The 25,426-nt window shown below is 46.7% G+C and overlaps 1 protein-coding gene and 1 pseudogene across 8 annotated transcripts in view; one reads left to right on the top strand and one right to left on the bottom strand.

The window, feature by feature from the left end:
- Positions 1–25,426, bottom strand: part of MIB2 (MIB E3 ubiquitin protein ligase 2) — a 57,091-nt gene that overhangs the window by 5,744 nt on the left and 25,921 nt on the right. For all 8 annotated transcript variants that reach the window (XM_061600833.1, XM_061600828.1, XM_061600827.1 and 5 more), the window contains 11 exons: positions 20,921–21,027; positions 14,561–14,755; positions 13,172–13,314; positions 11,982–12,089; positions 10,843–10,947; positions 8,725–8,887; positions 7,804–7,937; positions 6,985–7,133; positions 3,269–3,425; positions 2,836–2,990; positions 828–954 (listed from right to left, as the gene is read on the bottom strand). In XM_061600833.1, coding sequence (XP_061456817.1) covers positions 828–954; positions 2,836–2,990; positions 3,269–3,425; positions 6,985–7,133; positions 7,804–7,937; positions 8,725–8,887; positions 10,843–10,947; positions 11,982–12,089; positions 13,172–13,314; positions 14,561–14,755; positions 20,921–21,027 — 1,543 coding nt within the window. The remainder of the gene's footprint in view (positions 1–827; positions 955–2,835; positions 2,991–3,268; positions 3,426–6,984; positions 7,134–7,803; positions 7,938–8,724; positions 8,888–10,842; positions 10,948–11,981; positions 12,090–13,171; positions 13,315–14,560; positions 14,756–20,920; positions 21,028–25,426) is intronic.
- LOC133372983 (5S ribosomal RNA) lies at positions 6,147–6,265 on the top strand (annotated as a pseudogene).

Genomic DNA, 25,426 nt, shown 5'->3' with positions numbered 1-25,426 from the left:
GGGAGTGTGTTGGCCACTGAGACTTCTAAGGTGCTCCCTTGTCCTTTCCTGCTGATTGGAGTCAATCAGAGTAAAAGGTGATGAGTCAGCCACTGAGAAGACTCTTCTCAGTAGCTAGCACCTTCCCCTTTCATGCTGTTTGGCTCCTAGAGACGTCTGGTGTTGTGGGAGAAGGCATTAACAAGGATCTCATTCTCAACCCAGAAGCAAAAAAGGGGGGAAGGGGTGTGGCTGTGATTAACGTGAAGAGACCCTGCACTTCTGAATTTGCCACTACACTATTATTTATTTATTTATTTATTAAACTTGTATACCGCCCCATAGCCGAAGCTCTCTGGGCGGTTTACAATAACACTACTGCTAGGGACTGAGCCTTCAGTGTGGCAGACCCTGCCCTGTGGAACTCCCTGCCAGTAGAGGCTTGAAGGGAATCAACCCTCCCTTCTGGTAGATGTCTCCAAAAAACTAAGTTATCCAGACAGGCAATGTGATTTTTTTTTTTTTAATCAGCGGGTATTTACTGAAGAGTTTTAACCTGCATTTTTAACTGACATCATTGTAATTTTGTGTGCTGCATGTCGCTGTGAATGAACTGGGAGTTTATAAATATTCTTATAAATAAACAAAATGGGTTGACTCAGCTACCTTGTTGTAATTGTACATGATCGCCATTTCGACGAAAGGGCGGTCTATAAATATTTCCGTTAACATCAATCAATAAAATAATTGAGGCCCGTTCATTTCAACGGGTCTACTCCAAATAGAAAACTCAAGTCAAACACAACCCTCCCCGTGCCTTGAGATCTGACAACTTTCACTCCCGGTACCTCTTTGATTAAGATTTCCGCTACTTCCTTGTGGTTATTCAGGGCGGCCAGGTGCAAGGCGGTGAAGCCATCTTCCTTCTTGGCGTCGACCAACTGGCGTGCCCTTGCTAGGATCTTCTTGATGGCTCTGAGAGGTGGAAAAGATCAGAGTTAAGAAGAGCTGGGAAGAAAAGAAAAAGAAAACAGAGCCCGTCTAGGGCACTGGCTCTCTCAAAGGGCAAGCATATATTACAGAGACAGGCCTGCTCAGTAGTTATTAATCTCCTGAACAGTGATTGCTGGCGGCGACATGGGCCAACAGGCACAAAAAATTAAAAAGGGGGAAAGAGACCAAGAGTGAGAGCACTGATCTTCTCAAAAACTGACATTAGGGGAGGGGGTAAAAAGTGGGGCTCCTTGGGGTGACCACTGAACTATTTTTCTTTTTAAAGGCTGGAGAAATACATCTAGAAGCTGTGATCCTCTGGGCAACTTCAGCAGCCTAACGCTTCAGTACAGGCTGCATTCCCTTCTGGGCAAGTTTCCACGGGCCACAGGCCAGTGGTAGGCAGGACCCAGAGGCAAAAGGAAACAGAGCAACGAGTGCGAGTCTCACCCCCTTTGTCCTTAAGAGAGAGTGCTGCGCATTGCCAGGGTGATTCAGATTTTGTAGCTTTTGATCTGGTTTTAAGTACTTTCATTCGGATGTGCACAGCCTTATATTTTATTTCGTTTGAGTCATTTTAATAGTTGCAAGGAGTGAATAGCCTTTCCAAGGCGTGATTTGCCAAGGAAATTTCAGCATTCTACATGTTTTAGCTGATCTGTCGATTTCTGCTTCTGCTGCTCTGTTACATTGTTTTGTAATGGTCTAAGGACTAGGAACAAAGAATCTTTACCTTGTACAGTAAGCTAGTTAAACCAGAACTATCACTAGAAGCTAAAATGATGAAACTGAGGTTATCCTACTTTGGACACATCATGAGAAGACATGATTCACTAGAAGAGACAATAATGCTGGGGAAAACAGCTGGGAGTAGAAAAAGAGGAAGGCCAAACAAGAGATGGATTGACTCCGTAAAGGAAGCCACAGACCTGAACTTACAAGATCTGAACGAGGTAGTTTACAACAGATGCTATCGGAGGTCTCTGATTCATAGGGCTGCCATAAGTCAAAATCGACTTGCACATAACAACAAAGCTAGTTTCTGCACACACTCACACACCCCTCTCTATCCAGGCAAGCAAGAGAAAAGATCACAGTCCGGGGACACATTTCTAGCCAGGGAAAAACACCCAAAGAGGTGCAAGGCAAAGCTGGGAAGAGAGGGTGTGTCCCAGGTAGAGTCCCAAGGGCCAGAGAAAGATGTTTAGAGGGCCGCAGTTGGACCTCAGACCTTAGGTTCCGAATCCTTGGCTTTCTATCTCATGTTTTGACACGGTATCATGCCTGAAATGTCACAGTCCAAAGCTATGATTAAAAGGGATTTTCTCTCTCTCTCCCCCCCCCCCAGTCTTGTGTGATGAAACTTCTTCATGAACGGCGCCTCCTTGTGGGCAGATATATATATATTCGGCCACAGTCCACAAAACAAAGCACACCAACGAACTTTCCTTGGGATGCGATTTTTTTAAAAAAATTCTAGCTGGGAAGAAACACGTTTGCAAGAATCTTCTACCCTAGAACAGAGGAGACTCAGTCGTGCACCACCTCCACTCAGCTCCGCACTAGCTGAGCTTCAGCCGTTTGCTCTGAATGAAAGACGCGGAGGGACCTCAACTTGTGAAACATACCTCAGTCTAAAAGAATTTTTTTCGTGCATCTCCAGTGACATCACAGAAGCTCAACAAATAGGCAGTTGGCCACAGGGAGGCAACCCCTAGTCTGTCTTTCTCGCTAGCTTGACAAACGAGATCACATATTGCTTTGAGGAAGAGGTCACCTGAGGCTCTTCCCATTCTCAGCTCTTTTATTACTATTTCACCATTTTTATTTGTTTCATTTCCCACCCTCCCACTCCCCACTTACAGTGTGTTCCCCTTCAGAGCCGAATGGTGCAACAGGTTGAATCCCTGTCGGTTCTGGATGGTGAAGTCGATATTGGGGACGTCAGTGAGGGCCTCGATGATGCCCTTGAAGTCGGCGGTGACGGCGTAATGGAGGGGGGTGTCGCCGAAGGAATCCTGAGGGGGAGAGGGCAGATATTAGACAGACTCTCAGCAGGAACCCTCAGCTAGATGAACAATGCCTTCCAACACGAATTTATGTAACACTCAATGGTTTTTTAAAAAAAACAGAACCCTCTGAGTCAGCTTGCCCAATGGGCAGGGATAATGGGAGTTTTCACACAGCAACACCTGGAGGGCCACAGGCTCCCCATCTCTGCCCTCTGGGCCCCATATTTACACAAAGGACGGCCACAACACGACAGTGTCCCTATGATGCAAGCGTAACAACCCACCGGCAGGTTGACATCGCAGTTGTGCTCACACAGAGCCTGCACGACCTCTGTGAAGCCCTTGTTGACCGCAATGTGGAGGGCTGTGCACTTGGCATTGCTCAAGAGGTTGCCGTTGGCCCCTTTGCTGACCAGGACGCGGGCAATCTCAGCTTGGTTCCTGGATGACGAGAAGGGTAAAAGTCGAAAGAAAACACTTACGGACCACGGATATTTACGAACGTAGGAAGCCACCTTCTCCCAAGTCAGACCGTTGGTGCATCTAGGGCAGTACTGTCTACACTGACTGGCAAGAGCTCTCCCGAGTTTCAGACAGGGAACATTCCCTGGAGATGTTGGGGACTGAACCTGGGACCTTCTGCATGCCAAGCAGACGCTCTGCCACTCAGCTACGGCCCTTCCTTTAAGACATAGGAAGCCGCCTTACACTGAGTCAGACCACTGGTCCATCTTGCTCAGTATTGTCTACACTGACTGGCAGCAGCTGTCCAGGCTTTCAGGCAGGAGACATTCTCAGCCCTACCGGGAGATGCCAACTACTAAAACTATTTCTTGCCTAGTAGGTTGAGGCACAGAAGATTGGGGGGGGGGGCTTGCTAGGTACTAATATCATTGGCTTTGGGGCTACTTTTATTTTATTTATTTATTATTTATTTATTATTTCAATTTATATACCGCCCTTAGCGAAATAGCTCTCAGGGCAGTGAACAAACAAAATAAAATACAATATATCATAATAAAAATACAAAAACATATACAAACAAACAACGAAAAGCACAGCAAAAACAAAATAAATACTACAAAAATTAAAATACAGATTAAAAGATTTAAAAAGTTAAGAAGATTAAAATGCCTGGGAGCATAAAAAGGTCTTTACCTGGCGCCAAAAAGATGGAAGTGTAGGCGCCAGGCGTACCTCTTCGGGGAGGCTGTTCCACAACTCAGGGGCCACCACAGAAAAGGCCCTAGATCTCGTAACCACCCTCCGGGCTTCCCGATGGGTTGGTACCCGGAGGAGGGCCTTAGATTCTGAACGAAGTGAACGGGTAGGTTCATAGTGAGAGAGGCGTTCCACAAGGTATAGAGGTCCCACACCGTGTAAGGCTTTATAGGTCAAAACCAGCACCTTGAATCTCGCCCGGAAGCAAATAGGAAGCCAGTGCAGACGCGCCAGGACAGGTGTTATATGCGAAGACCGACTGGTCCTCGTCAATCTGGCAGCTGCGTTCTGCACCAGCTGAAGCTTCCGAACTGTCTTCAAGGGCAGCCCTACGTAGAGCGCATTACAGTAATCCAATCTTGAAGTTACCAGAGCGTGGACAACGGAGGCGAGGTCGTCCCTGTCCAGATAGGGGCGTAGTTGGGCTACCAGACGAAGATGGTAAAACGCATTCCATGCCACCGAGGCCACTTGGGCCTCGAGAGACAAGGAAGAGTCGAGAAGAACCCCCAAACTACGTACCTGTTCTTTCAGGGGGAGTGTAACCCCATCCAGAACAGGGTAAGCATCCACCATCTGAGCAGGGAAGGCGTTCACCAACAATGTCTCGGTCTTGTCTGGATTGGGTCTCAGTTTATTAGCTCTCATCCAGTCCATTATCGCGGTCAGGCAACGGTTCAGCACATCAACAGACTCACCTGAGGAAGATGAAAAGGAGAAATAGAGCTGCGTGTCATCAGCGTACTGATGGCAACGCACTCCAAAACTCCTGATGACCGCACCCAGCGGCTGCATGCAGATGTTGAAAAGCATGGGGGACAAGACCGATCCCTGGGGGACTCCACAATGGAGAGTCCATGGTGTCGAGTGATGTTCCCCAAGCACTACCTTCTGGTGACGATCCGCGAAGTAGGAGCGGAACCACTGCCAAGCAGTGCCCCCGACACCCAACTCCGCAAGTCTCCCCAGAAGGATACCATGGTCGATGGTATCAAACGCCGCTGAGAGATCAAGGAGAATCAACAGAGTCACACAAAAAGGGACATTCGCCACCGGTCTATAGTTATTCAGATTATCTGGGTCCAAGGAGGGTTTCTTTAAAAGAGGTCTCACTACTGCCTCCTTGAGGCTACCAGGGACTACTCCCTCCCTCAAGGAGGCGTTTAGATGTGAAGTTATTGATAGTAGTAGTAGTAGTAGTAGTGATAATTCAATTTATATACTGCCTTTCCTCCCAGAAGGAGCCCAGGGCAGCATGATATTGGTGCTACAGTATATGATATTTGTTGTTGTTGTTATGTGCCTTTAAGTTGGTTACGACTTATGGCGACCCCATGAATCAGTGACCTCCAAGAGCATCTGTCGTGAACCACCCTGTTCAGATCTTGTAAGTTCAGATCTGTGGCTTCCTTTATGGAATCCATCCATCTCTTGTTTGGCCTTCCTCTTTTTCTCTCCTTTCTGTTTTTCCCAGCATTATTGTTTTTTCTAGTGGATCCGGTCTTCTCATTATGTGTCCAAAGTATAATAACCTCAGTTTCATCATTTTGGCTTCTAGTGACAGTTCTGGTTTAATTTGTTCTGACACCCAATTATTTGTCTTTTTCGCGGTCCATGGAATGTGCAAAGCTATATTTAGCCTCACTTAAATTTTGATGGATGTTAAATGAACTGTTAATTGTTGGGCTTTTTTTAGTGTTAACATTGTAGTGATATTATAGTTTGTATTATGCATTGTCATTGTAATAATAACAACAACAACAGCAACTTCATTTATGAACCTCTTCCTATGAAACATCTTAAAGCAATTTCATAATACAATAGAAATGATATATAAATACAACTGGATACACAAAAACAATTTCAGATAAACAAATTATACTGCTGAATTTAGAGGGGGTTTTATATGAAACTGCTCTGAGCAAAGATCTATTTGTAAGGCACCATGGCCATACTACCCTGAACAAGCCCAATCATGTCTGATCTCAGAAGCTAAGCAGGATCAGGCCTGGTTAGTACTTGGATGGGAGACCTCCTGGGAATTCTGGGTGCCGTAGGCTTAGAGGAGGACAGTGGTAAACCACCTCTGAATGAATACCTCTTACCATGAAAACCCTATGAACATATCCAAAAAAGATTCATAGGGTTGCCGTAAGTCGGAATCGACTTGAAGGCATATAACAACAATCTGTACTATACAAGCAGTACTGTACTTCCACAAAACAGCCACGGCTTCCCCTGACGAATCTTGGGAACTGTAGTTTGTTAGGAGTGCGGAGTCTTGTTAGGAGATCCCTCCTCTCCTCACAGAGCTACAATCCCGAGTTCCCTGGGAAGAGGGATTGGCTGTTAAACCGCTGATCCTGCCTTAAATGAATGGTGTGGATGGGGTCTAAGAAAACGCAGCATTTACAACAGAATAAACTATGCTAATTATGACTATGGTCACTGCAAAGGTTCTTAGAAAAACTTTTTGGCTCAGCCCCTAGCTTCATATTTCACACGTTTACTTCTCAGGGGGGTAACTCCAGGGGCCATAGCTAGTTCCCTATCACACTGCTAGAGCGGAAAGCAGGGAACCTGGGGTAGGTGGAGCCAGAGCCAATCAGAGGCAGACCCACCCCCTCACTGGCTATAACTAAGAAAGCAGGCAGGTGGGCGCTGGCTAAGGACAGGCTGGACAATGCCCCACTCGGTCTAATGGACCAGCCTCCACTGGCTGCAGCTAAGCAGGCCAAGGGCACGCTCGGAATTACAGCCTTTGTCAAAGGTCACCTACCCAAACGCTGCATAATGCAGCGCTGCATCCCCTTCTTCGTCCCGCAGGTTAATGTTGGCGTGGGCCTGCAACAAGATCTTCACCACTTCCACCTGGCCTAGGTAAGAGGCCACTTGCAAGGCCGTCCTGCCCTGGTTTTTTGTATCAACCTGTTGAGAAAATGTAGGGTCATCATTTCATTTCTTTATAAGGACGATTTATAAGCTCCCAACTCGATTCACAGCAGCGTACAGCATAGAAAATGACAGTAAGGCCAACAAAAGCATCCACCGAAAACTTCAGTAAAAGCGTCAGAAACAAATAAAATACCGGCGGGCAAAAAGAAATTCGAATTTCAAAGGCTTGCCTAAAAACCACAATTTTCCAGAGATATCTGGAAGAAGGAAGGCATGATTGCTGCCGACAGTCTACGGGCAGGGAGTTGCACAAGGCAGAGCCTGCCACGCTAAAAGCTATGTGGGTAGGAAAGGCCCATCGGAACCTCAGGTGTGTTGGGAAGCACTGAAAGTGCACCATCAGAGGATCGAGGCGGAGCATAAGAAATCAGGCAGCCCTCGAGGTACTTTGGGCCCAAGTTGTTGAGGGCTTTGCAAGCACAAGAACCTCGAACATCACAAAATGATCAAGACCGTGAAACTCAAAACAAATGATCAACAGCCAACTAAGTCTTACTAAGAGTAGGCCTGCTGAAACGAGCAGACATACGTTAGCCACATCTATTCATTTCAAGGGGTCTACTCTGAGGAGGACTAGCCTTGGAGGCGACCCCAATTTTTATTTTTCAGTGAAACCGATGTTATTTTTTTAAGATTAACGTGCCTTGTCTGGGTATTTCTGAACTAGATCCCGGACCTTGGGGGCGTGGCCATGGGCCGCCTCAGTGACCAGCCCGCCTGGATTGTCTGATTCCATCTTCTGGGACAGCAACCTCCCCAGGATGGTGTGCAACGTGCCTGTTTGGAGAGATGAGAAACACAACTCGAGTTCCTGGGCCAGGAGAACAGACAGACACACACGCACACAAAAGTGAGGGGACAAAGACATTCTCATTTAAGGAGCTAGCACGAGGACAGAGAGAAATAGCTCAGTGGGCAGAGCGTCTGTTTTGCACGCAGAAGGTCCCAGGTTCAATGCCCAGCAGCATCCCTAGGTAGGGCTGGAATAAGGCTCCCTGCATGAAACTGTGGAGAGCTGCTGCCAGTTGAGCGCAGACAATACTGAGCTAGATGGACCAACAGTCTGACTCAGTATCAGACAGTTTCCTATGTTCCCACACCTTAAGGCACCGGTCTTCAACCTTAGGTCCCCAGATGTTGTATGACTACAACTCCCATCATCCACTAAGAATGCCGTCTGGGGATGATGGGAGTTGTAATCCAACAACATCTGGGGACGCAAGGTTGAAGAACAGTGCTTTAAGGAAAAGACAGGACCTCCGTGGCAGAGCATCTGCTTTGCACGTAGAAGGTGCCAGATTCAATTCCCGGCATCTCCAGTTAGGAGAGACTCCTGTCTGAAACCCTGGAGAGCCTCTGCCAGCCAGTGTAGACAATACTGGGATAGATGGACCAATGGTGTGACTCATATGACAGCGTCCTATATAGCTCGGGGGAATAGAATAGAATCTTGAGTTTTGTGGTCTCATCCAGCAAGACTCTTCTTATGATCTTAAGCGAAGCATCATCTAGATTTTCCCCTCGTTGCACGGTGTAGGGTAAGTTTTCCTTCCGCAATCCTCACTTTTAGATTCCTTGGCGTCCTCAGTGGTCATGAGGTTAGCGTCTTCCTCCCTCTGGTAGGCTGTCAAACAGGCGGGGTTGAAGGTCCAGGACTGGCCTGTGAAAGACACCCGCAAATCCCCGTCTCCAAACACTTTGATCACCTTGCCAATGTGCCCCAGGGTCTGCAAAAGGAAAAAGGGAACGTTCAGAGCCGAGGGGGCAGGAGAGAAATCTCCTTGGTGTTATTCACCCTTCCAGTTTGGCCTAAGAGTAAGCAAAGCCGCAAACGTTACACTGTGGTGTCAGGCAGTTTACAGTTCCAGCCAGCCAGCCAGCCATACCCTTTTCCAGGATATGCCATTTCATCGCCCCCCTGCCCTAAATAGCAGTCAGAATTCTGTGTCCATTGAGCATGTTCAGTCACCATTGGACTGTTTTTTCTAAATAGTTTTTTGTACCAATGCAAACTTCAGGGTTCACCGAAGTCTGCTGATACCTCCCGGTTTGGCGTCAATGGCACCGTCCAGCTACATACTCTGAGGTTTGTTATTTGCATATAGCAGATCCAGGGAACCTTTGGCCCTCCAAATGTTGCTGGACTCCAACTCCCATCAGCCCCAGCAAGCATAGCCAAGGGACAAAGCTGATGGGAGCTGTTGTTCAGCAACATCTGGAGGGCCAAAGGTCCCCCACTCTTGGTATATAGGATTCCAAGATAGCAAGCCTTAAAAGAAGCCAGACACTTTTTTTTAGAGGAAGGGGTAGTCAATGACCTCCTTCTCAGAAAAAGTGTGACGTGCTATGGAACAGGTCACTGAAAACTCAACAGGGAGAGCAGTCTGCATGATGTGTAGATTGTGAGAGAGATTTTTTTGAAAGCTTCTCTGCTTTAGGATGTTCCCAGATTTAAAAGGTCTTCAGGAACACATCAGTGATCCAATCAATTTAAAACCAATGCAATTAATCTGCAAGCAAATTAAAATTCTGCCTGTGAACTACAACAACAACAACAAAATGAAACAAATTGTGCTTTGGTTTTAGAACCGGCAATGTAGGCTTTGGAGATTTTTTTTTTTTTAAAGAATTGATTTTAATCTAATAAATTAATTTAGCATGGCTACAATCCTTCTAAAAGCCACACTTAGTCTTATTTTATTTAACAAACGTATATACCGCTTACTCGACAGAAGATCTCTAAGCGGTTTACTAGCGAGTAAGCCTCACTGCACACAGTGAGGAAATATGCTTAGATGCATCGTATGTTTTGCAGGTTTTAAAACTTGATTTATCTAATCAGTCGAGTAAGGCTGCAATTCTTAATACTAAAACTCCATTTACGATGGAGGAAGCCTCCCTGAACAGAGTGGGACTTACTTCCGAATAAACGTGCGTAGGACTCAACTGCAAAAAAATGTTACATGCCACTTCGCTCGGTGGTGGAGCATCTGCCTTGCATGCAGAAGGTCCCGGGTTCAATCCCTGGCATCTCCAGGTAGGGCTGGGAGATTCCCTGTCTGAAGCCCTGGAGAGCTGCTGCCAGTCAGTGTAGACACTGCAAAGCTAGATGGACCAATGATCTGAGTCGGCATCAGGCATCCTAACCCTCACCCTTCTCCGCACAAGAAGCTGCCTTATCCTGAGTCAGACCATTGGTCCATCTAGCTCAATATTGTCTTCACGGACTGGCAGCAGCTCTCCAGGGCTTCAGACTGGGGTCCCTCCTAACTGTATCTGGAGATGCTGAGGGCTGAACCTGGGGTCTTCTGCTCGCAAAGCAGATGTTTTAACACGACAGCGAGGAACCTTTGGCCCTCCAGATGTTGCTGAACTACAACTCCCATCAGCCCCAGCAAGCTTGGCCGGCGATGATGTGAGTTGTAGTTCAGCAACATCTGGAAGGGCCAAAGGTTCCCCACACCCACTCTAACCACTGAGCTATGGACCTTCCTCTACCAGCTGATCAGCCTTCTTCACTGCTCTGTTTGAACGATGGCGGCCACCATTTTAAGAACATTCGTTGGTGACCGGCATTAAAATTTAAACACACGACGGGGGGGGGAGAGAGGGGAGGCAGGGGTAAAAGCATGGATTGGATGGTTGAAATAACTGCACTGTCTTGGAACAGGAGGACACTCACAGGGGCCATCTCATCTGTCCACTCTCCGTGACCAGCTTGCAGCTGCTTGACTCTTTCCATATCATCTATCACCCGGACAACATCGTCAACCCAAAAGGTGTTGAGCTACAAGAAAAAGAAAAAAAAAGAAGTCCGTTTGGTTCTTCTTCCAGTGTGTGGAGGAAAAGCAACAATGGAGAAAAAAAATTAAAATATGTATTTTATAAACAACTAAATCCATGCAGCCTTTTCCCCAACTGGGCGCCCTCCAGATGTTTTCGATGCCAGCTCCTGCCAGTCCCAGCCATCATTTTTGTGAGAGCCGTTTTATTTATTATTGATTTATGAAATTTATACCCCGCCTTTCCTCCCAGAAGGAGCCCAGGGCAGCTATTTGGAATCAGGATGACGGGTGGCACCCTTTCAAAACCTCATTTTGCATGGCCGGCTTCTGAGATGAAGGAGCAGGCTTTTGTCTCTGCTTGGATACAACTGGAAGCCATTTTGAATCAAGATGGCAGGCTGAACCTTTCAAACTGCCCTACGGAAGGAGGCTATTCAGCTGCTAATTTGGGAAATAAAGAATAAAGAAAAAAAACTGGTTGAAGCAGTAAGGATCAGTCCCTTGATAACAGTCTAAGGGCCCCCTCCACATCCTTTTGTGTGTGTGTGCATTCATGACTACTTGTGCTCATGATGGATTTGGGGCAGTTATATGCGAACCGGCTCTTCCATGCTTGCAAAAGCTTCAGGGTGGACTCACCGCCTCATTTCCAGTCAGTGGGTGTCCTGTAACTTCCTGCTGAAATCCGGCAATTTTTTTTACACCACAGACGTCCTGGCTTACTTTTTACAGCACATTAGTTGCACGGTAGTGCGAAAGTGCCCCTCCGGGCGGCAATAATGCAAGAACACGGAGGAAGTGTCGTAGAACAACTGATAAAGCGGAATGATGTGTGGACGGTCCAGAATAAACCACCACTGATGCACTGTTATTAAATCAACGACATGTTGCGGCAGACACCCGCAATAATAGAACACCAGTCTGGAGGGGCCCTAAGCGAAATGTTCTCTTCCTGTTGCTGCATCCCCCTTTCCCAACTCCCTAGGAACTATGCCAGATTTTACATCCGTCACCAGGCTATGTCAGCCTCACCCACCTTGGTCAGAGCACCTGGATGGAACGTCCAGCGGGTATCACTGTTGAACTGGACTCTGACATCTCCTCTGTCTGTGATCCTGTGCACAGTTCCTGTTTGGCCAATGAACTTGGGGGGGGGGGGGGAGGAGAGAGAAAATAAAATAATGTAATAGCCCGCCCTTCACCGGTAGATCCCAAGTCTGTCACTCGAAAGCAGGATATGTACGATTTTACCATCTAATGCCTTCTGCCCTTTGCGGCAAGCCAACAGCCCCTCCCTGTCCGCAAACAATTTCTGAACGACCAAAATGATTTATTGCTGATGTTGGCGGTCAGAACAACATTCACGGATCAAAGCAAGAACAATTTTTAACATGCAAGGCCGCACAGACAGCAGCATTTAATAGACAATGCTCCCAAAGTGGAATATATCCAGGCTGAACCTCATTGTGTAAAAGGGAAATGGCAGCACAAGTGGGAACTGCAACAAAATGTTGCAGCGGGGAGAATTCCCTGCTCAGGATTCCAGCTCAGGACTCCACTCCTCCCTGACCAAAGTAGGTCAGCATTCTGTGGCCACCTAAGGGCACTCAAGTCTCCTTGAGCTGTTTCTGAGGCTCATCCCAGTTGAGGATTCTCCCTCCCAATATTTTTCGTACTTTTGCAAACCTCCGATCCCCCCTCCCCCTTTTCAAGCCTGGTGATACCTGCCTCTTCTCTGCGGGTGGTGCAGTTTGGGGCCACATGAAGTATAACAGCGACTACCGCCTGAACCTTGGAAATTTCTGAACGACTCAAAACCACGGGTTGCATCCAACTAAGTTTTACCCAGAGGAGACCCACTGATATTCCAGTTACAGGAAGCCAGATTTTGACTGAACATCAGGAAAAACATCCTCACTGTCAGAGTGGTACAACAATGGAACCAGTTAGCTTGGGAGGTGGTGAGCTCTCCAACACTGGAGACATTCCAGAGGCTGCTGGACAGCCACCTGTTGGGGATGCTTTAAGCTGGATTCCTACACTGAGCAGAGGGTTGGACTGGATGACCTCATAGACCCTTTTCAAGTATTCTGTGATTCTATCAATGGACCTAAGTTGGTTATGTCTATTAATTTCAATGAGTTTTCTCCAAGCAGGACAGCAGATACAATCCCTGGTCAGTGTCCCGATGGGAACAAAACAATGTGAACCAGTGACGCATCTTACCTCGGCCATTTTCGGGTTCCAGCCCCCGTGCCCTTCCTGCATCTCCCGTAAGATGTCGATGTCCAAGAGGCATTTTACTTTGTCCCCGTGCTGGAACGGGTGCCTATCTGTGCTCTCCTTTTTCTGCAACTCGGCAGGCTTACCTGTAGAGAGAGAAAAAGAGCGAGCAATTTACTTTCTAAATTACACGCGTGACAACATTTCGGCATCAAAACACAGAACAGCAAGGGCTGCTGGGCTAGAAATGGTTTGCCTGCAACTGGGGTGGGGAGAATATGGCCCCCAGCCTCATTTCATGTGGCCCTCAGTGTCTTTCAACTTTCTGGACTCTGCCACTCTGGGAATTAATTGCTTCCTTTCCCAGCGCATGGGGGCACTAGCCCCAGGTGCATGGTGAAACGAGAGAGAGAGCAGAGATCAAGGAGACAGGACCAGGGGGCAGAGAAAGATAAAGTAGTCTGCAACCTTGCAAGCTCTGACCACTATCATCTACTGCCCCCGAAGGACTTCCCCTATGGATCATTAACCCTTCACAAGAAAAAGCTCACCTACACTTAGCCTGTGACACCTAGCTTTCTATTGCTGGAGATCTTGGAGAGCCATTGCCACTCGCAAGAGACACAATATTTTTATTTATTATTGTGTTTCTATCCCACCTCTCCTCCACGGAGCTCAAGGTGGGGTACGTGGTTCTCCCCGATGTTCTCCTCCTAACAACCCTGTGAGGCAGGTTAGGTTGAGAGCCAACGACTGGCTCAAGGTCACCCAGAGAGCTTCATGGCAGAGCGGGGATCTCAAGACTGGTCTCCCAGGTCCTTAGCTAAACACTCTAACTACTACACCGCACCGGCTCCGGGACAAACTAGGAATAGGGTTGCAACAAAAAGGTTGCAGCGTGGAATGCTGCCGTTCAATTCCCCTTCCCTCCTGGGTTTCCTTTAACCTCCCCACACCCCTGCAATCAGTCAGCAATCCATGGGCACTGAGCACGCTCGCCAGGCAGTTTTGCGGAGGTCTTCTCTATTCAGAGTTTCCCCCCTTATGTTTATTATTTTATTTTTATGGGACTTTTGCAAACTTGGGGTTCCCAAAACCTTCTTATAATACAAGCACACCATTTGTGTGTGCGTAGTGCCATTTACCTGCAAAAGGAACGGCACTCACAGACTGAACACTGGATATAGAAGGAACGATGTTCCGATTTTCCCTTGGGCTCCCAAAGTAGCATTTTTTTCTTTTTTAAAAAAGCTCTTTTTAAAAACACATCCCTGTGTTTAAAACTGCACCCCAAACAGTTTGCTGTTAGAGACCAGTAGCAAACCCCATGGATGCACAAACGATACTGCATGTTTCCCACGGCTAAAAAACCAAAAAGGGTCCCGCACGTACCTAATTTGGGGAGATGCTCCTTGTAGTAAAAGCCCCCCGAGGCTTCCGCAATGCATTTCACGTCCACTTTGCCCTTGTGTCCGACTCGGTACACGTTTGTGGTGCCATCGGTCCACGTCACGCTAGCCACGCTCCGCCCGGTTTCCACATCCCAGCCACGGATGTCGACCACGCGCCCGGTTTTGCCTTCGCCACCTGTTTGTGAAGAGAGAAAAAAACCACACGCACGCGGTGTCAAAGGCACTCAAAAACTCACAACGAAGTACGCTGGCAGACTTCAACCACAGAAAACGTTTGGGAAGCCGGCTGGCCACCCTGAAAAGTGTGGCCCCGCGATACGGACGTTCTAGGTTTACACTCCGCTGCCCACATCAACTACCAAGGCTGTAAGCAGTGGTTTGGTTCTTAACCTGGGGCTGCGAGACACTTTTTCTAGGGGTGCGAGGCGTTATTCAAGAGATTTTAAAAATTCATTTAAATAGAAGCAGAAAATTGACTATACGAGCAAAGATTTTGGAATTAAAATAAAAAATGAACGGTATTTTCTCAGGGGGTGCGAGAGCATATTTTGGAAATCCACTTGCTTAATAAGTTGAGATGCTAAAAAAAAAAATCCTGCCACTAGGACTCTGATTCTGTGGTTTTGATTGTAGTAGTGGCAAAGGATATATAGAGGCACTGGGCTGTAACCTAAATCTACCCAAGTCATTGGCCTCATAAGAACATAAGAAGAGCCTGCTGGATCAGGCCAGTGGCCCATCTAGTCCAGCATCCTGTTCTCACAGCGGCCAACCAGGTGCCTGGGGGAAGCCCGCAAGCAGGGCCCGAGTGCAAGAACACTCTCCCCTCCTGAGGCTTCCGGCAACTGGTTTTCAGAAGCATGCTGCCTCTGACTAGGGTGGCAGAGCACAGCCATCATGGCTAGTAGCCATTGATAGCCCTGTCCTTCATGAATTTGTCTAATCTTCTTTTAAAGCCATCCAAGCTGGTGGCCATTACTGCATCTTGTGGGAGCAAATTCCATAGTTTAACTATGTGCTGAGTAAAGAAGTACTTCCTTTTGTCTGTCCTGAATCTTCCAACATTCAGCTTCTTTGAATGTCCACGAGTTCTAGTATTATGAGAGAGGGAGAAGAACTTTTCTCTATCCACTTTCTCAATGCCATGCATAATTTTATACACTTCTATCATGTCTCCTCTGACCCGCCTTTTCTCTAAACTAAAAAGCCCCAAATGCTGCAACCTTTCCTCATAAGGGAGTCGCTCCATCCCCTTGATCATTCTGGTTGCCCTCTTCTGAACCTTTTCCAACTCTATAATATCCTTTTTGAGATGAGGCTACCAGAACTGTACACAGTATTCCAAATGCGGCCGCACCATAGATTTATACAACGGCATTATGATATTGGCTGTTTTATTTTCAATACCTTTCCTAATTATTGCTAGCATGGAATTTGCCTTTTTCACAGCTGCCGCACACTGGGTCGACATTTTCATCGTGCTGTCCACTACAACTCCGAGGTCTCTCTCCTGGTCGGTCACCGCCAGTTCAGACCCCATGAGCGTATATGTGAAATTAAGATTTTTTGCTCCAATATGCATAATTTTACACTTGTTTATATTGAATTGCATTTGCCATTTTTCCGCCCATTCACTCAGTTTGGAGAGGTCTTTTTGGAGCTCTTCGCAATCCCTTTTTGTTTTAACAACCCTGAACAATTTAGTGTCGTCAGCAAACTTGGCCACCTCACTGCTCACTCCTAATTCTAGGTCATTAATGAACAAGTTGAAAAGTACAGGTCCCAATACCGATCCTTGAGGGACTCCACTTTCTACAGCCCTCCATTGGGAGAACTGTCCGTTTATTCCTACTCTCTGCTTTCTGCTTCTTAACCAATTCCTTATCCACAAGAGGACCTCTCCTCTTATTCCATGACTGCTAAGCTTCCTCAGAAGCCTTTGGTGAGGTACCTTGTCAAACGCTTTTTGAAAGTCTAAGTACACTACGTCCACTGGATCACCTCTATCTATATGCTTGTTGACACTCTCAAAGAATTCTAATAGGTTACTGAGACAGGACTTTCCCTTGCAGAAGCCATGCTGGCTCTGCTTCAGCAAGGCTTGTTCTTCTATGTGCTTAGTTAATCTAGCTTTAATCATACTTTCTACCAGTTTTCCAGGGACAGAAGTTAAGCTAACTGGCCTGTAATTTCCGGGATCCCCTCTGGATCCCTTTTTGAAGATTGGCGTTACATTTGCCACTTTCCAGTCCTCAGGCACGGAGGACGACCCGAGGGACAAGTTACATATTTTAGTTAGCAGATCAGCAATTTCACCTTTGAGTTCTTTGAGAACTCTCGGGTGGATGCCATCTGGGCCCGGTGATTTGTCAGTTTTTATATTGTCCATTAAGCTTAGAACTTCCTCTCTCGTTACCACTATTTGTCTTAGTTCCTCAGAATCCCTTCCTGCAAATGTTAGTTCAGGTTCAGGGATCTGCCCTATATCTTCCACTGTGAAGACAGATGCAAAGAATTCATTTAGCTTCTCTGCAATCTCCTTATCGTTCTTTAGTACACCTTTGACTCCCTTATCATCCAAGGGTCCAATTGTCTCCCTAGATGGTCTCCTGCTTTGAATGTATTTATAGAATTTTTTGTTGTTGGTTTTTATGTTCTTAGCAATGTGCTCCTCAAATTCTTTTTTAGCATCCCTTATTGTCTTCTTGCATTTCTTTTGCCAGAGTTTGTGTTCTTTTTTATTTTCTTCATTCGGACAAGACTTCCATTTTCTGAAGGAAGACTTTTTGCCTCTAAGAGCTTCCTTGACTTTGCTCGTTAACCATGCTGGCATCTTCTTGGCCCTGGCGGTACCTTTTCTGATCTGCGGTATGCACTCCAGTTGAGCTTCTAATATAGTGTTTTTAAACAACTTCCAAGCATTTTCGAGTGATGTGACCCTCTGGACTTTGTTTTTCAGCTTTCTTTTTACCAATCCCCTCATTTTTGTGAAGTTTCCTCTTTTGAAGTCAAATGTGACCGTGTTGGATTTTCTTGGCAATTGGCCAGTTACATGTATGTTTAATTTAATAGCACTGTGGTCACTGCTCCCAATCGGTTCAACAACACTTACATCTTGCACTAGGTCCCGGTCCCCACTGAGGATTAAGTCCAGGGTTGCCGTCCCTCTGGTCGGTTCCATGACCAACTGGTCTAGGGAATAGTCATTTAGAATATCTAGAAACTTTGCTTCTTTGTCATGACTGGAACACATATGCAGCCAGTCTATGTCTGGGTAGTTGAAGTCACCCATTACTACCACATTTCCTAGTTTGGATGCTTCCTCAATTTCATATCTCATCTCAAGGTCTCCCTGAGCATTTTGATCAGGGGGACGATAGATCGTTCCCAGTATTAAGTCCCTCCTGGGGTACGGTATCACCACCCACAACGATTCTGTGGAGGAGTCTGCCTCTTTTGGGGTTTCGAGCTTGCTGGATTCAATGCCTTCTTTCACGTATAGAGCGACTCCGCCACCAATACGTCCTTCCCTGTCCTTCCGATATAGTTTATATCCAGGGATAACCGTATCCCACTGGTTTTCTCCATTCCACCAGGTCTCGGTTATGCTCACTATATCAGTGCTCTTCTCTAAGACCAAGCACTCCAGTTCTCCCATCTTGGTTCGGAGGCTGCTAGCATTAGCGTACAGGCACTTGTAAGCAGTGTCTCTCTTCAAGTGTCTTTGGCACTTGTGGTTAGGCCTGTGGTAATTTTGCTCTTCTGAATTTATATCCTGTGCCCCTGCTCTCACAATGCCTACTTCTAGGCCTACCCCTTTTAAAATTTCATCATTTCTTTGGTTTTTATCCCAGGGGGAAGGTTTATTCCGAACCGGACCTTTCTCAGCTCCTGTCGGGTTTCCCCCCTCAGTCAGTTTAAAAGCTGCTCTGCTACCTTTTTAATTTTAAGTGCCAGCAGTCTGGTTCCATTCTGGTTCAAGTGGAGCCCGTCCCTTTTGTACAGGCCCGGCTTGTCCCAAAATGTTCCCCAGTGCCTAACAAATCCGAACCCTTCCACCCGACACCATCGTCTCATCCATGCATTGAGTCTGCGAAGCTGGGCCTGTCTGGCTGGTCCTGCGCGTGGAACTGGTAGCATTTCAGAGAAAGCCACCTTGGAGGTCCTGGCTTTCAGCATCCTACCTAGCAACCTAAATTTTGCTTCCAGGACCTCACGGCTGCATTTCCCCATGTCGTTGGTGCCAACGTGCACCACGACCACTGACTCCTTCCCAGCACTGTCTACCAAACTATCTAGACGACGGGCGATATCCGCAACCTTCGCACCAGGCAGGCAAAACACCTTGCGGTCTACACGCCCATCACACACCCCACTGTCTATGTTCCTAATGATTGAATCACCCACTACAAGGATCCCTCCACCCCCTGGAGATATATCCTCAGCACGAGAGGATAGCTGCTCATCCCCCAAGGAATGGGTCCCTTCTAAGGGATCATTTCCCTCTTCCTCAGCTGGATGCTCTCCTTCCCCGAGACCATCGTTCTCCATGATAGCAGGAGAGCTATCATCATTGGAGTGGGACACAGCTATAACGTCCCTGAAGGCCTCCTCCACACACCTCTCTGCCTCTCTCAGCTTTTCCAGGTCCGCCACCTTGGCCTCAAGGAAATGAAGTCGTTCCCGAAGAGCCAGGAGCTCATTGCACCGAGAGCACACCCACGACTTCTGTCCAACAGGCAGATAGTCGTACATGCTGCAGGCGGTGCAAAACACTGGAAAGCCCCCACACCCCTGCTGGCTTCTTACCTGCATAGTTTTGTTTAAGGTTTATTACGTCAATGGGTTGGAGACTGCGGTTTAGTTGAGGTCAGGGAACAGACGGGCAGAGTGGGGGGCCCTGGCCTCCTCGCCCTGCTGCCGAACTCGCCCTGCTGCTTAACTCGCCTTGACGCTTTGTCAGCTGGGGCTCCCTCTAGCTCGTGGAGCATCTGCATTTGACATTTAAAGCAAGTATTACAGCACTGTCATGGCTTCTCCCAAAGAACCCTGGGGACTGTAGCTTGCAAAAGGTGCCAGGAGACCTTTACTCCCTTTGAGGAACTATAGTTTCCAGAATTCCCTGGGAAGAAGAATGGATTGTTAAGCCACTCTGGGAATTGTCAGGAGAGAACAGGTGGCCTTCCTAACAACTCTCAGTTGAGAAATAGGGGACGTTCTAAATGTGGAAAATGTTCATACTGCTAAACAGATGAAACGGTTTAATTCATCCCAAAGACGGCAGGAAATTTACACTGAACAGCTTCACCAACTGTCAATCTATGAATGTGATTTTATGTTACACAGTGCCCTTGTTCATGAATGTACATAGGACTAACCAGTAGATCTATGCATCAGTGAGCATAAGAGTAGAATTCATACCAACACCATAGAAGCGCCATTAACCACACACTTTGCATCTTGCTTGTGGGTTTCCCATAACGGGTATCTGGGTGGCCACCATGAGAACAGGATGCTGGACTAAATGGGGTTTGGCCTGAACCAGCAGAGCTCTTCTTAGGTTTCTATAAATGCCACTGAGTAGCCCTTGCTGGAACGGTCCCACTGCAGGCAGTTGGGAAGAAGGATTCAAGTATGGTCTTTTTCCCGACATGTTAGGGATCTCGGAGAATTCAAAAAAAAAAAAAAAAAAAACAGAAAGAGGAGTGGAAGTTGCCAAAGTTCACTTATTCGACGCACATCCGGAACAGAAACCAGTCCAGTTTTCACCATTATTGTTGCTTTCAGTCCACAAACGACACATAACCAATTACATTTCCCCCCTGCTATTTGCATTGCATTTCTTTTGCAGTGAAATGAATGGGGCGGAATAAGGTAATGGCAGTGTAACTTACGTGATTACACAGATTATGTAAATTACGTAATTGCGCTACAGGGGACAGCAAGGCAAATAAGGTAGCTTTTAGCAGAAGACAAACTGCAGTGGAACGGAAACAGTGCTGCATGCGACGAATACAGGGCGGAACAGGAAACGAGGCCTTCTTACATCAATTGGCCTGCTAATACTTCTTTAAGGAGGGATTATCATTTTTAAAAAACAGAAGGGAAGAATTCAGCCCAGGAGCTTGGCCCTGACATTTCATCAAGGCCCTTGGGTTTATGAAATAAAATGTATGATATGCAGAAGGGTTTCCCAAGGACCACTCTGCAGATCCACTAGGGAGAATCTCACATCCTTTTTGAATACAGAGAGATCCTCTAAAAACAAAACAAAGCAAAACCCTCCTCTGCCCACACCACAAATGAGGAACGTTTCCCCAAGGCACCAAAAGCTCCTTACCGTCCTGGTTACCCCATTCCCAGTCAGGGCCCCGAACCACTTTTGCCCCCTGAAAAGTCCCCTTCAGGGCTATGCGTAGCAAGTTCTGCCGTGGGCTCACGGTGACTCTGCAAGAGAAGGAAAAAAAACAGACACACAATTTTTCCAGTTGCTCATACAAAGCCTGATTTGAGCTCTGCTGATGTAGGCAGGAGCTCACGCACATACATGCTTCAAACAGTTCTCTTCCAAATTCAATACCGTATTTCCTTCCATTAAATACCCTTCTTATGTAGGAGAGCTTTCTCCTGTCAGCAAGCCCAAACATACGCTAGCATCAGGGTTCGGAAGATCCAGAGTGCCATTGCGGTGTAGTGGTTAGAACAGCGGTAGCTGACCTCCATTGGAACTGGCCCAGAGCCCAGCCGTAGGTGGAGCTAGGGCAACCGAACATTGATGAGCAACTTCAAGCTCCTGCTACCCCATTCTAGTTTTTTGTAGAGTTCACTATCTTGAAACCAGACTTCGACTGGGCAACCCTTCAAACAGAGGACTCCTTCAAAAACAGAGGACAGCTCTCTGTAAAGTAGGATGCAGTACCATCCTAACTGGCAGACTCCGGCTGCGTTACACACCATACCATTTAAAGCACCTTGGAAGCACGTGGCTTCCCTCAAAGAATCCTGGGAACTATATTTTATTAATGGTGCCGGGCATTGCAGCTCTGCAAGGGATAAAACGACAGCTCCCATGGTTCTTTGGGGGAAGCCACATGCTTTTAAAATGCATGGTGTGTGTACGCAGCCTTAATTCTGAGTGCAATTTGGGGTTGTTTTCGAATTCAGTTCTCCTCCCTGCTCTCCCCCCCTCCCCGATGTTTTCTTCCGTGGCTCAGCATCTTCTAAGCAAATGGATAAACAGATTGCAGGGAAAAATTCAGAGTCCAATGAAAAGACACCTCAGGCCTGCCCGTTCCCAGAAACAAAATTTGTCCTGGAGGGCTCCCCTCCTGTCAATCTATGCACAGCAATTTCCTCCTAATCGCCAACCAGGAAAAGGCAGAGAAATTCAACAGAGCTGAAATTTCTGGGTCAGCCCATTATCTCGAAAACGAAGATCTTAATTAAAATTGTTATTAAAAGCAATATTGCAGCGATTAAACACACCTCCAGGGGAGGACTGTGGCACTCTTAAATAGCCTCGGCTGGTATCCGGGATTTGGAAACAAAACAAATCAAAACAGATTAAAATTGCATTGCTCTGACTCCTTGCTGGGCAAACACAGCTCAGTTCAAGGTTACCGTTTGGTTATCGGGGTCTTAGGAGACGAAACAGTCCCCCTCCTGATTCTGTACAAGCTCGTCGGCACAAACAAATTATCCAGGGATATTCATCTATCAAACCTGGTTTTGAAGCTGGGACCACAGGGAAAACACAGAGAGACTCTGCCTATGAGCCAAACACTGCAAGAAGCATTAACCCGACTACAAAAGAAGACTTTGGATAGACCAAAGCAACACTTGCGACATTTCTTCATGCACATATCCATCAAAGCCTTCCGGGGCGGATTTGCTCATTGCTCTCAGCAATCAAAAGACTCCCTTTTCGCACATGACAGAGATTTGCCAGAGGTTGCTCACAGGCTTCCGATGATATGTTTATAACTGTTAAGGACTAGAAACTTGCTTTAAAAAAAAAAAAAACAACCCCGGAGAATCTTGGAAAGCTCAGGTTTAAAGCTCAAATGATGCATTATGTGTGCAGAAGAGGTAGCCAACATGTTACTCTTCCAGATGTTGGGACTCTAACCCCCATCAGTCCTAGCTAGTACTGCCTGTGGCAGAGAGCTGTAGTCCAAAACATCTGGAGGGCACCATGTTGGCTACCCCTAGTCTGTGCTTGCCTCTGACAATGGAGATGGAGCACAGCCTTATCCTCCGTGAATTTGTCAAACTGTCCAAGTTGGTGGCCATCACATGGACCTTCCTCTCCAAGTAAAGCACATTCCTCCCAAAGCAAAAATAAGTACTCCGAGCTACACAGCAGGGGTGCAATCGTCTGGGGTTGTGGGAGGGGCATAGGCCCCTTACATTTTGGGATCAGAGACCCTGTGTCTCCAGGGTCCTCCAAGCCAATCGGCATGGGGGCAGTCTGTTAGCCACTGAGAATAGTCTTCGGGAAGCTATCACGGTCGTCTTCTTGCTGAACCTCAAGGAGACATACTTTCCCCCCGCAGACATCGATCAAGAGAACTCTAAACGAAGTCAGAGACTGAAAGCTCACTTTATCGTATGACCTGCACTTCAGAATTTGCCACTACACCACTGCTGGGCAGAGCAGGATCACGTGTGCGCACCAAAAAGGCTCACCTGACATCATTGTGATGTCAGTCGATTGACAGCTGGGTGGCCTTGCCCATCTGTCACTTTTTTTTTAATATTTTTTTTTATAGCAAGTTTAACAAAAAAGAAAAACGGAGAAAGGAAAAAAGTGAAGGGAAAACACCTCTCATCAGTTCATTTTGATAATACAATAACCATCAATAGATCCATCTTAATTTAAACGTATAAATCGCTATAAGCCATCAACAGCATGAAATTAACGTCTATCAGAAATATGTTCAAATGCAGCAAGGGCAGTGAGATCTTCAGACCACTGCATAATTGACGATGGGTGTTCAACCTTCCAGACTTGAAGTTTAAGTCTCTTAGTGACCACAAGGGTTTGCAAAGTCCGCTTTTGTTCTCCTGCCGTTAACCCTGTTCTGAAAATGGAAAGGGCCTGCCTTCAAGTCAATTCCAACTTATGTTGACCCTATGAACAGGGTGTTCATGGTAAGCGGTATTCAGAGGGGGTTCACCATTGCCTTCTTCTGAGGCTGAGAGGCAGTGTCTGGCCCAAGGTCACCCAGGGAGTTTCATGGCTGTGTGGGGATTCGAACCCTGGTCTCCCAGGTCGTAGTCCAACACTCTAACCACTACACCACACTGACTCTCCTACACCACACTGACTCTCAACCCCCATACTTGTTGCTGTTAGGTGCCTTCAAGTCGATTACGACTTATGGCGACCCTATGAATCAGTGACCTCCAAGAGCATCTGTCATGAACCACCCTGTTCAGATCTTATAAGTTCAGGTCTGTGGCTTCCTTTATGGAATCAACCCATCTCTTGTTTAGCTTTCCTCTTTTTCTACTCCCTTCTGTTTTTCCCAGCATCATTGTCTTTTCTAGTGAATCATGTCTTCTCATGATGTGTCCAAAGTATGATAACCTCAGTTTCATCATTTTAGCTTCTAGTGATAGTTCTGGTTTAATTTGTTCTAACGCCCAATTATCTGTCTTTTTCGCAGTCCATGGTATGCACAAAGCTCTCCTCCAACACCACATTTCAAAGGAGTTGATTTTTCTCTTATCCGCTTTTTTCACTGTCCAACTTTCACATCCACACACAGAGATCGAGAATACCATGGTCTGAATGATCCTGACTTTGGTGTTCAGTGACACATCTTTGCATTTGAGGATCTTTCTAGTTCTCTCACAGCTGCCCTCCCCACTCCTCGCCTTCTTCTGATTTCTTGACTATCGATGTAAAAGCACATGACCATCTGCAAATATCAAGGACTTCTCCAGGACAAAACTGATACTTCACAACAACTTCAGACCAAAAAGAGGATTATCGCTGAACATGTCCACATCATGTGCTTTTCCAGCTTTACACTACCTATCAAACTTGGCCCGCGAATCACAGTTGGAAGGGGCCTACAAGGCCATGAAGTCCAACCCCCTGCTCAGTGCATAAATCCAACTTAAAGCATCCCCGACAGGTGGCTGTCCAGCAGCCTCTTGAACGACTCCAGTATTGGAGAGCCCACGACCTCTCTAGGTCATTGGTCCCATTGTCGTACTGCTCTAACAGTTAGGAAGTTGTTCCTGATCAGTTGAAATCTGGATTCCTGCAACTTGAACCCATTATTCTGTGTCGTGCACTCTGAGATGATAGAGAAAAGATCCTGGCCCTTCCTCTGCGTGACAACCTTTCAAGCACTTGAAGAATGTTAGCATATCTCCCCTCAGTCTTCTCTTCTCAAGGCTAAACATGCCCAGTTCTTTCAGGCTCTCTTCATAGGGCTTTGTTTCCAGTCCCCTGATCATCCTTGTTGCCCTCCTCTGAACCAGTTTGTCTGCATCCTTCTTAAAGTGTGGATGCAGTACTCAAGATGAGGCCTAACCAGTGCCGAATAGAGGGGAACCAATACTTAACACAATTTGGAAACTATACTTCTGTTAATGCAGCCTAAAATAGCATTTGCCTTTTTTGCAGCCGCATCACACTGATGGCTCATATTCAGCTTGTGTTCAACAACAATCCAAAGATCCTTCTCACATGTAGTATTGCTGAGCCAATTATCCCCCATCTTATAACTGTGCATTTGGTTTCTTTTTCCAAATATAGAACTTTGCATTTAATCCCTGTTAAATTTCATTCTGGTGTTTTCAGCCCAATGCTCCAGCCTTTCAAAATCCC

The sequence above is a fragment of the Rhineura floridana genome, chromosome 18 (genome assembly GCF_030035675.1).
Source record: "Rhineura floridana isolate rRhiFlo1 chromosome 18, rRhiFlo1.hap2, whole genome shotgun sequence".
In the NCBI taxonomy this organism is placed as follows: Eukaryota; Metazoa; Chordata; class Lepidosauria; order Squamata; family Rhineuridae; genus Rhineura; species Rhineura floridana.
The sequence above is the reverse complement of the archived record's forward strand: the minus strand, read 5'-3'. Positions and strand labels throughout refer to the sequence as shown.